Below are 12,563 nucleotides of genomic sequence, written 5' to 3' on the forward strand. Positions count from 1 at the left end.
GAATAATCGATAAAAATAAAAATAAAACTTTATCCGAAGAATAACAAGAATAAATTAAGTTTCAAACTATTGACTTCTGTTTGTTGTTGTTGAAATCATTCGTGCAATATTTTTTCTCAATCACCCGCTGCGAAGGTTCCCAAATCTCAACCTTTTTGGACTAATACTGCCACTAAAAAATCCAACGCTCTTTTTTTTACCATCTTTTACATTGTATTCAATGGCGGATTTACACATTTGACACCAACATAGGCTACCCTTTTCTGAAAAAAATATTAATTCCTTTGCTTAAAATACTTTCTATTCAATCATTTTGTGAAAGGGCTGTTTCGGACTATAAAAATGTTATCACTCTGGATAAAAACGGACACTCCACAATTTCGTATCAGTCAGTTCAGTTGTCAATCTGACGTTTGTTTGACTTGACGAAGCAGGACGAACGTTTCAGTTTTTACATTTTTATTAAATTTAATGTGTAAAATAAATCATAGTATATTAATCAAATGAATAAACACTACAACTGTACAACGGCCCGCACCGATTACTGTTAAATATTTTTATTTAATAATACACACTTCTTGATTTATTATTAGATTGATTTTGGATATCAAACTGTAGAAATGAGTAACGAGAATTTAACAGAACTAGCACATCGGCAGCATGTGAAGTACTTTATGCGATTTCTGAATATATTGCCTTCATCGCTATCATCACACGATACTACCAGGTTGGTCCTTACATCCTGTTAAACCTAACCTAATGTTGTTATGATTCTGATTCTGTGTACTTTTACTTATTTTTTCTGAGAGTTTAAGCAATAATATTTTGTTTACATTCATTTTCATAATTTAAAATTGGATAGCATTTCATTTTGAATTTCTTTTCAGTCTTGGATATGTAGTTTCGAGTATTTTTTTTCTATTTTCAGAGTTACCATCGCTTACTTCTCGGTTTGTGGCTTAGATGTTCTTGGCTCCATATCCTCTATTGCTTTGGAGTTGAGGGAAAGGATTATAGACTGGGTGTACCAGTTACAAGTTCAACCCAGCAAAGAAAGTGAGTATTTTACAGTTTGTGGGCTTTGAAGAAAACTTTTTGACTTTGTAGATTTTGTAAAATGTTAAGAGATTACAGAAATTCTATTAAATACGTAGATTTTAGTAACAAATTGGGAGAGATTATATGCCTCAAGCAAATTTATTCATTCACCAAACTATAAGCTTTTATACTTGGTCTAAACATTTTAAGTGGTTTTGAATACTATTGTTTGTGTTATATTATATAGGTACCTATTTAGTTTTATATTATATGAGTTAGTAGAGCATAACTATTCATAATTAAGTTTTCTGTTGAAAAGAATAGCATTTATGATTATTGTTGCTTGATTTAGCATCCCAAGGTTGAATGACTCACAATAAACATTATAGTTGTGCTACTTAGTAGAATTCACTGAACCTTATGTAAATACATACTACATTGTGGCTAATAAAATGTATTTACTCCAATATTATCCTTTGTTGATAGCACCTGTCATAAAGCCACTGAGAATAAATAAAGGTTACTGTATCTTCTTATCACCTCTGTAATGCTCAATATCGTCTACTTCAAATGGTTTTTATGGGTCTGCTTTATTGCAGTGTTAAAATAGACCTTGTAATAATGTTTTTTAAGGTTTTAAAAGAAACAAATATTAACTGATTTTTAAATCATAAGATTTGATGTTTGAGATTTTATGAATAAGCCTATATGCACAAGCACAGTCATGATTTAATGTAACATGTCATTCCTTCCTTCCTTTTATTATCAATAAACATAAATCAAGGTTTTCAGACCATTGATTTTACATAATTTTAAACTATTACCAGATGGCGACATGTCATCATGTGGATTCCAGGGGTCCTCAACGATCAATATAGACCTCGGTGCTGCCAACAGCCACTACCGATGTGGCCACCTTGCAATGACGTACACTGGTCTGTGCATACTGTTGACCCTGGGTGATGATTTGTCAAGGATAAATAGGAGAGCATTGGTTGAAGGTAATATTTTTACTATAAATATCATGTTATGTTCCTAATCAGCAGGGTGATTTACCAAATAATCCCATTTTTACCAATCTCTCTCACTTGTAGTAAGGAAATGCAATCATAAAAACACAGTCAGAGATAGACTTCAAATGGGAATAGAATTGAACTTATGACCTGATTTTGACAATTTTCAATTACAGCATAGGTGCTGCATTGTTGTGTAGCTGTATTATAGTTTTTAAATAGACAGAATTGATTGCTATTTTATTTTCTTTCAGTTATACCTTAGTTGAAATCTGGCTTAACCCATTAACGCCCGCCGTACAATAAATAGTACACAACTTTAAGTTACGATAAATCTGGTTTAGTGAGTATTTTTACCCTGGAAATAATTACAATCGGTAAACAAAGGTCTATGCATTATATCCTGAGATGAAACAGACCATAATTATACAATCTTAAGGGGGTATTTTGCGATTCCGTTTCAGTGATTTTTTCATGTCTTCTAGTGGGTACTTGATAATTTTTTATGCAAGGTTTAAGTTACACAAAATACCAAATAAGTTGTTTGTGTATTAGCTAACAACATATCCTAATAAAAAATACATAGAAAAGTTCATTTCATGGAAAGTTTTTCATGCTATAACTCCCAAAGTGATGCTGTACAAACTTTAGTACAATGGGCGCTTGACACGTTACGTAAAATAGTACAGTAACGACATTATTATTAGAGTGTTTACTTATTTCTGCATAGTTTTTATATGTAATCTTTGTTTTCTTTTTCCAATAACATGGCTCTTTATTTATGGAGTTACAGACAACAAAAAGAAACATTTTGTTTTCCCAATTACGACCTATTTGTCGACCTAAAGAGACTTAGTTACATAGTTTTTGGAACCACACGTGAAAACTGAACCAAAAGGTATCCTTTGATTACTTATAAAGATTTTCACAAAAAGCCTAGAAACAGATTCGACAAGGCAAACGTCATTTTATTAGCATTGATTGAAAGATAATAATGTGGGTACCATTGAAACAAATGTTGACGCTTTAGAACCATTGGGAAAGGTCATTATATGGGGTCTCTTGATAAAAAAAAAGTAGAGTTAGGCACCACAGGGTGTCCAGCTCTAGTATAATAAGAAGATCAGTGGGTTAGATTAGATGACTAGTCTATAGAACTTTACCAAATTGAGGAAAAAGGAAAAAAAGCGGTGGATGGGTCTTGTTAGCTTATATGGTGGACATGACAATTTCAAATGCATGCAGACTGCACTGCATAGTAAACCCATATAGTCGCTTAGATCAGCTAGCATTCCGCAAATATATAGTACGCACATATTTGACTTATAAAAGATAAATAAAAGTAGGTATTCTTGCTCTACTTGATGGAGAAGAAATATGAAATAATGGTTATAATCAAAATAAACCAGCAAACAAGCTGATTTGATAGCTTAAAATTACTGTGTGTTTCAATAGAGTCAAATCAGCTTATGGCATGTGCCTGAAAACACTGTGCCAGGATGAAGAAGGTTTTGCTCAATATGACTCATAAGCGCCCATTGTACTAAACTTAGTACACCCCTGAAAACCTAACTTCTGATTATGATTTTGGTTTTCTTTGTGTTTAGTATTATTTCTGAAGTATTTTTATAAAGAAAATAAACATTGGCTATGGGAAATTGGCCGTAGTTTTCATTTGGGCGTTAATGGGTTAAATTGTCATTTAGTGAAATGTAATTTTATTCCAGGGTTCATTGTAGGTGTAACTTTTGATCATTAAGGGGCCTAGTAGTAAAAAAAAATTTTAATTACTAATTTTAGGTATGATAGTATTTCATAGTTGATTCCGTTTGTAGGTGTGAAAGCATTACAGACAGAGGAAGGAAACTTCGCAGCAACGCTCTCGGGCTGCGAGTCGGACATGCGCTTCGTGTACTGCGCCGCGTGCATCAGCTACATCCTCGACGACTGGTCCGGGTTCGACGTCCCCAAGGCAACGGACTACATCATCAAGTCCATTGTGAGTGTGTTAGTAGACGCGATAGCGCTATAAACAGTGATAGCGCTACAGACAGAAGGCAACTTCGCAGCAACGCTCTCGGGCTGCGAGTCGGACATGCGCTTCGTGTACTGCGCCGCGTGCATCAGCTAAAGCCTGGTCCGTGAGCACGTAGAATCCCGTCCAACGACCCCAAGCTACCCATCCCTATCGCTCGCGTAATTATGTTGCTGTCGCGCTCGCACACTCACTGCGGGCGCCCGTCGCACAGTCGCGACAGCAACATAATTATGCGCGAGCGATAGGGATGGGTAGCTTGGGGTCTTTGGACGGGATTCTACGTGCTCACGGACCAGGCTTTACATCCTCGACGACTGGTCCGGGTTCGACGTCCCCAAGGCGACGGACTACATCATCAAGTCCATTGTGAGTGTGTTAGTAGACGCATAGCACTACAGATAGAAGGCAACTTCGGGTCAGACATGCGGTCATAATAATTATCATCAAGTATATTGTAAGTGTAGATATTAGTGTACGTTTTGACTAACGATGAACTATGATAGAACATAGTAGGTCCAAATTTTTTGGTTGGACATGCGCTTCGTGTATAGTTCCAAAATACTGAACTGTCCTATGCATAACATTGACAGTGGGGCGCCACCGTCAATACCGGATCTTGCCATGTTGGAAACCATATAGTTGAACGATGGTAGCGCCACCCTGTCATTGAGTTTGGTGGGACAGTTCAGCGTGGGTCATCTATACTGCGCCGCGTGCATCAGCTACATCCTCGACGACTGGTCCGGGTTCGACGTGCCCAAGGCGACGGACTACATCATCAAGTCCATTGTGAGTGTTAGCAGGCCTGTTCATCTCCGCGAGTTTACATCGAAAACAAAACACGCACTATGGCCCACCTACAGGATACTATTCGACAAGGCCTCACATACGAGCGAACATTGACTCACGCACGCGTATGCTTGTGTATGATGAAAGAAAATAAAGAAAATGGTATACTAAATACTGTGCAGTATTTAACTGCCTAAATAATAATAAAAACACAGAATGTAATTTTTTAAGTTGCCTCAAGACACTGAGAGATAAATAAGTAGTTAATATTATTCATGATAATTCATGCTAAATCATGTATTTCCTCCGCCATTTTCTGCAGTTTGGCACCTCACGTCACATAATTTTACCGAAGTCAGCCCTATAGCTTCGGCGCAGTGCCGATCACTGACGTTTGGCAACAAAATGGCGCTAGACTCTTGAAACAGGCTAAATTACACCATATTGTTAATGACATTGAGCATACATTTTTTTAAATACCTTCGCGAAGTAAAACTTCTGTACGTAGTACTTATTATTATTCTGTGGTGTTAGGTTGTTTTGCAAGGCAATCGAATACTTTAGCCTCTTGACCTGGGCTTGGGCTGGCTTGGGCCATTGTGCGCTATTTGTTTATCTTCCTACTCTAACCACCCTAGATCTCCCTAGAGAGCAAGCATCGTATCTAGGCCGCAACAGGCCTCTTGTAACGACGCAGCAGTGAGTGTATGTTAGTAGACATGATAGCGCTACAAACATGGCAACTTGGCAGCGAAGCCCTCGGGCTGCGAGACCCAACCGTATGGAGTATAGCAGGCCCAAATATTTAATTAGCTTCAACTTGAATAAATGGCGAGAAGGGTTACTGTATGCACAATACGTCACATCCTTTCAGCTTTGACCAGTTTCAAAAGAACTTTCTCCACCGCTAAACGCCGCGCCCAATGTCAAGGCAAGCTTGTCATAAAATGTGGTTCGGTCACCTTTCACTGTGAGTTGTGAGATTACACATATTGCGTCGTGATTGGCGAAAACGAGAGGCTTGTATTCATTGGGGAATGCTCGACAATTTCGAGCAATATTTGTTTGGGCTCCTAATTGAGATTTCTAGTTACTAGTAGATAGTGGATAGTTTACCTGCTTACTTCAAATACCGAAGACCAATTTATCCATTGTTGCAGAACTATGACTTCGGAATTGCTCAATGTCCGGAGCTAGAATCGCACGGCGGGACCACATTCTGTGCGCTCGCTACCCTGAGTCTCACGAACCAGTTGGACAAACTCTCCAAAGAGCAAGTCGAGGGTTTAAAACGGTGGCTGCTCTTCCGCCAAGTCGACGGCTTCCAAGGCCGACCCAACAAGTCAGTCGACACCTGCTACAGCTTCTGGGTAGGCGCCTCATTAAAAATACTAGACGTCCTACACATGACCAACTATTCCAGCAATAGGAAGTACGTCTACGAAACTCAAGACTCCGTGGTCGGTGGCTTCTCCAAATGGCCTGACACGTGCACCGATCCTATGCACACTTATTTAGGACTGGCTGGACTCAGTCTCATTGGAGAAAACGGCCTCTTAGAAATAATACCCACGCTCAATATTACCAATAGAGCGTTCGACCATCTCAAAGCCATACACCAGAAGTGGGCCAGTGAGTCATAGTAGGTGTAATCTATTTTCTAACACAGTTCTGTACCTCATGAAGCATTTCCGTTGGTTGTAACTTGGTTCTAGGTTTTGTTTGTTATATTAAAATGTTTATATTTTATGCGCTGTAATACTACAGTTCCTAAATACTGTTTAACTTTTGTATCTAATATTTTTTTATTGCTCAAACACTTAAAGTATCAAAGACTACTAGACAAACGTTTGTTCAGAAATAAATTACGCGGGACCTAAAACAACTTTTAATTACGTAAATAAAATGTACATGTAAATAATGACAACATTTTATAGGTCTCATTAAACGCCATAACTGTTAGTTTCGACTGTTCTTTCTGACTTTCGATCGGCTAAATGATCTGTTGATTTATAACAGCAATTTTAAGAGCGATATCCTGTTTAGTACAGTCTGTCTAGTAGTCATAGGCCCAGAACAGACGGTGAAACGCAACTGCAACGAAACTGCAACTTTGTGATGATTCTGATGAATGAAACTAAAACTGAAAGTTTCAAACTGGTCGCGTTATATGTGGTCTCTCAACGGACGCTATGGCAGAAACTTAGATGCAACTCAAAAGTAACTAGCAGATGCAGTTTCGTTGCAGTTGCGTTTCACCGTCTGTTCTGGGCTATAGAGTCTTTTAATGGTATCCTTACTTACAGTCTTTTACTGAGATTAGAGCTAAGGCGATTTGGTGCGTTCTGCTATAAACATATTTTAGCGATTGAGCTGAGTGTATGATAACTGGTAATTATTAATATTTAAGTCGAATGAACTTCATCTCATATCCAATTATAAAATACATGTCTTATTGCGTCTAATGTTAAGATGTTCGGAAGAAACTCAATCGCATAAGGTAGAAATTGCGACCAAATATATTGCTAGAACAATTGTATCATACACTGTCTGTATAATCTATACTTATAATAAATCTGTAGAGAGGTCAATTCTGTACATGAAATATATTTTCAAAATAACTATCAGGGGGTGATTAGTGATCGATACTGATGCCAAAAATGCAATCAGTAAAATTTTTGTCTGTCTGTCTGTCTGTCTGTCTTTCTGTCTGTCTGTCTGTCTGTATGTTCCTTATAGAAACAAAAACTACATGACGGATTTTAACGAAACTTGGTACAATTATTCTTCGTACTCCTGGGCAGGTTATAGGATACTTAGGAATTCCCACGGGAACGGGAATTAGCGGGAAAATCCTTTTGTATGAAAAATCTAAACTGCTTAAGTTAGACGCTTGAAATTTGGCATGCAGGTACCTTAGTAAACTTAAAGCTTAGTTACAACAGGATATTGCAAAATTCCCACGGGAACAGGAGTTAGCGGGAAAAAACATTTGTATGAAAAAATCTAAACCGCGTAAGATAGATGAAGGGGGTAAAACGGGATCCACGCGTACGAAGTCGCGGGCGGCCGCTAGTATAGAATATGTACCTACCGAATTCTTGTATTTTAAGAGTGGCTTATTTATTTTTCAAAATTTCTTATGTACAGTATTATATTTGAATTTCATTTACGGTATCCATTGTTTTGATATGTTTAGTAGTACTTAAAGGATATATTATGAATATAGGTGCTAATTTACAAGTAGGTACACGGTACCGAACGATGTCAAATGGAGGACAACGATTGAATTATGATTACGCTATTATAGTACAATAATAATAATAAACTCGCATCGTGCCATACTTGTTTACTATGGCGGGCATTTAGAGGTTGGCTAGTTAGGTGTTTATGGAACTAATGCACAAATAATGTTACTATAGTAAATACATTTTCTATAAGAGTCAGTAATTTTACGTTTTCTAGTTTGCTTTAACCTCGAAATTGTGTTAAAGGTCTGATATTACGTTAGGATGAACTAAAAATACGTTCAAAATCTTCTTCACAATATAATTTATACATAGGTAGGTATAATGTATTATGTTTATGCAAACGGCTTGGTTACTCATTCATTAAAAATTCATTGCGTTTTTCACCCATATTTATCTTCGTTTAGTTTGTCACATTATGTTCAATTACTGACTTAAAATAGTTAATCCGAGTTTATGTATTTTTAATTATTACATGTAAATATTAGAACAAAATAAATGGTGCAACATTCAAGCGCAATTAAACGATGAACTTTCTACTATTAAAAGGACAAGAGATTCAATTAAAATGCGTTCGTTTTTAAATGCCCCATATGTAGATTTTTCGTATCTTGAGCTCTAAAGTTTCTGTGACCGAGTAGATATACAGTTTTATATTATGTATAGTATAAAAAACGTGATAAGACTAAGGTAGATAAACCGGCACGCAGTGACTGTTTTTAATTTTTGATATCTTCGTTATATCGTTGGTGCTTGCCACTATTTCTGTAGCATATTTTTCAGATGATGTTTTTGAGTGAATGCTTATACTTAATAGCGTGTTTGACACACGTTACTTATGTTGTCAGTGTCTTTTTGTAATCTTTTGTTACCTTTGACCGAAGATCATTAACTTGTTAAATATAAAAATATAATTATGAAAGTGTTTTATTTCACGTCACGTGGTTTTATTTATTTTTAACAAGCTGTGACCGCAAAATCGTAATTTTCCCATGTTTTCTCACCGTTTGAACTTTCCCTGGACTACAACAATAATTTCAAAATCAAAATCAGCCAAATCGGTCCAGCCATTCTCGAGTTTTAGCGAAACTAACGAACAGCAATTCACTTTTATTATTTTTAATACATTAAACGCTATAACATGAAAGTAATATTGAATTGTTAAAGTGGAAACACATTTTTGTCCCAACTCTATTAAATGAGTCCTGGATGCTGATGGAATGCCTGAGGGCAAAAATGTACTGGAGTGGAGCTGAAAAAAGTGAGCCTTGAATTTACTTTTTGTTTTAGGCGTTAAACTCGATTGTGGGATAAGAGCCTGTTGTTTTCTGCTAGGGCCTTACATAAGTGTTAAGTCTCTTCTCTATACCTACTTTCGTTAAGTCTGACATCAATGCGACTGAAATGTCTAAATCGTACATAAATAAACTCACGAAACAGTTGTTCAACGTAGTGCTCTAACAAGTTCGTGCACTCCGAAAGTACGAGTAGAAACAAATCTGTTGCACAGAATTGTTCAGAACGTGAGGCTATAATTTAATTAACCAGATATTGAATTATGAATAAACTGTTATGAATTATGCCTACAAACCTAATTAATTAGTGGTCTAACGCCATGTAACCCAGTGGTTAGACATAGGTTTCAATTCCTAGGTGAGACACATAAGGTAAGTGCCCCCTACTTCGGTATATTAAGGCTCTTACGACTTTAACAATTTATTTAAAAATAACTAAGCATGATATCAGTATGAAAGCTTTTGTATGCTAAACTTTGGTCTTTTGACAGTAACTTAATACATAAATTATAGTTATATTGTTTGAACTTTTTTTAATATTAATTGTTCTGCGGACCTCTTGTTTGGATCCTGTTTCGTGATAAAATTTTGCTCTGTTTCTAAGTTCGTGAACTCATGTCCCCTAATTCGGGATAAAGTTTTACGCATCGAGTTAGGATATTTTAATAATGATTAAGGGTTTAATAAATTTGAAAACGATAGTATACATTTAGAATAAAAGAATTCTGTGAAATTGACGATATTACTTACCTACCTGAAATATTCATAAGAAATAATGTGAGTCTGTCTAGCTAGGTAGGTACGTACCTTCGTATAAAGTTTTGATTTATTATTCTAACAATATGTGAAAATATTTATATAATCATCAGAAATGTAGGGGGGCCTTACCTCCCCCCCCCTCCCCTTCGTACTCATAAAATTTAGATTTTTTATTTCTAACGATATGTGAAAATATTCATACAAGTCTAAGTTTAAAAAATGAGGGAGGAGGGGACTAACCCCCCACCCCTGGAGCTGCTTCAAGTAAGGGTAGTCCGTCCCCCTCTGAAAATAGCACCATATACGCCAATGACTCATAATAAAAATTAATTAATTTATTACTTAGGTAGGTAAGTATTAAAAACTAAAAAATATGTCGATTTCGTTGATGTTATATGTCATACAAGTACCTAACACTATACATTTATATATCACGAACTTGGGAAAAAGTAACCATAATTACGGTTCCTTGTTTCGTGATACTGATTATTCCAAATTCCCCAAGTAAAATTCATGGATTATTGTCAAATTGTGTCAATTAACTATTATCTATCCCATATAAAATACAAATAAACCAAGAAAAATAAAACGAATCGAATTAAAACCAAAATTACGCTGGTAGTACTTATGCTAATTTATCTTAAAATTGGTCATTTATGTGAACTTCAAACTCGTGTCATATAAATTCTAGTGAACGAAACATATACCGAATTTAGATCATGAGAAACTTAAATAAATGTATTATTTGTTTCATAACTTACATTTCAATTATCATAAATAATTATTTAAAAACCAAGCATCAAAATATTATCCATAATATCCTTGATTCGGTAGTATCACGAAACAGGGGACACCCGAAAAATAATATGTACGCTATTTCGTGAGTCAATTAATCGCAATTTTAAAGGAATTCTACGTTTTCATATAACTTTTTTCTAAGCCAAATCAATTGTCAAGGAACACATGAAACCACTATTACAAGTTTTATGCAAATGGAAGTTTCTTCGCCTTTCTATAAGCTTAAGAAGTTGGAGCGCTAACCTTACGGCGAGAGCAACATTTTCACGCCGCACGGCTGTTTTTGGCTCTCTGAGAGTTTGAAGCTTCGTATTTCTCTCATTTTTGGCGCCACAATGTTGGTACTTGGTTTTTTAGATAGCTTAAATAATAGAGTTTTTGTAGTAATAAAGAATTTTTATAAATAATATTCCATTTGCTTATTATTTGAGCTAGAAAAAAAACTTACGAACTTACGTACTATCACGAACTAGTAGCCGTTTACCTTATTTATACATTTTTATTTGCTGTTAGTGAATCTGTACTTATTAGCTACAAGTTAAATAGGTACATTATGTAATAAATAATTATTATTTACGGGATTGCTACCATGTACCTTAATTTTGAGTTTCCGATATTTTGGCACTGTTGCAAGCGCCACGGTCACGAAGTAACTTATGTTTAATTTTATATGAGTTACATTATTACGATGGCGAGGCCTATCGATGGTTAGGTGGTACCCTGTATATTTACAGGTGGTAAATAATAATCGTGCTCACCCACCACTAACATTGTCCCTCAGCGGGATTCAATTACCGGTGTTGTTACGTGCTAGGTAAAAAATAAACAACCAGCCTTGTGGATCAGCCTAGAGAGAGGCCAGACGAATATTAAAAATCGTTAATTAAATCCCACGAAGCCCGCAGAGGTCACGTCGAAAATTACTAATTTCGCTTGTAATTGCTTCATAATAAGTTGTCAGAGTTCATTAACTAATCGCTGTTAGGATGAGTCGTTCGGACAATCGCCGTGTCACGGGCACAATAGATTTTAATGGAAACTGAAAACTTCCCTTTTCATCGCCCGGGAACACTTTATTTTTTGTTACCGCCTGTCTGTAAGTAACTTTTGGTGTTCCGAGATTTTTTGCAGACCTCTTTTAAGATTTGGCCGTGAATGTTGATCGTTTACTTTTGGAGAGCGGGGGCTTAAGATAGACACAGTGTAGGAAGATCTATCTTTTTTTTCAGTAAATATTAATTATTTATTGGAATACTTAGATCATGAAATGGTTCTGAATGTGCGATTCTACAACATGTAGGTATAACCTACCTAGTTTCATGTTGTGCTGAAAACTAGTTATAAAAATACAATGGCCAAACACGTTCTTAATTACATTCTTTTTCAGTCGTCATGAAACATCTAATAACTTTACCCTGCACGTTTTCAAGGATATCTTAAGTAAATTGTTGTCCCTGCAAAATACAGAATTGAAATGACCATGTCGATACAGTCTAGTCTTTCTTAATTAAGTTAGATCGACCTATCTAATCATCATGCAGTCTATATGTAGGTATCTATCGCTTTCAAGGTAGCTCCCTTTCAC

At 36.0% G+C, this 12,563-nt stretch overlaps 1 protein-coding gene across 1 annotated transcript; it reads left to right on the forward strand.

Annotated features, from left to right (window-relative positions):
* The first annotated feature begins 267 nt into the window (after window positions 1–267).
* Window positions 268–7,035, forward strand: betaggt-I (geranylgeranyl transferase type-1 subunit beta). Its single transcript, XM_028319143.1, has 5 exons — window positions 268–727; window positions 929–1,056; window positions 1,866–2,039; window positions 3,887–4,050; window positions 6,039–7,035. Exons 1-5 carry the CDS (start codon window positions 621–623, stop codon window positions 6,519–6,521), a joined length of 1,056 nt encoding a protein of 351 aa, XP_028174944.1. The 5' UTR covers window positions 268–620; the 3' UTR covers window positions 6,522–7,035.
* Window positions 7,036–12,563: the final 5,528 nt, after the last annotated feature.

Source organism: Ostrinia furnacalis, unplaced genomic scaffold (assembly GCF_004193835.3).
Source record: "Ostrinia furnacalis isolate ACB-3 unplaced genomic scaffold, ASM419383v2 OfSCF0398, whole genome shotgun sequence".
Lineage (NCBI taxonomy): Eukaryota > Metazoa > Arthropoda > Insecta > Lepidoptera > Crambidae > Ostrinia > Ostrinia furnacalis.

Bases quoted from the DNA above. Each gene is read 5' to 3' on its own strand.
- betaggt-I (XM_028319143.1), top strand. From the start codon at position 621: ATGAGTAACGAGAATTTAACAGAACTAGCACATCGGCAGCATGTGAAG. The intron at 728-928 runs GTTGGTCCTTAC...TTCTATTTTCAG, and splicing joins TCATCACACGATACTACCAG to AGTTACCATCGCTTACTTCT. The intron at 4,051-6,038 runs GTGAGTGTGTTA...CCATTGTTGCAG, and splicing joins ACTACATCATCAAGTCCATT to AACTATGACTTCGGAATTGC.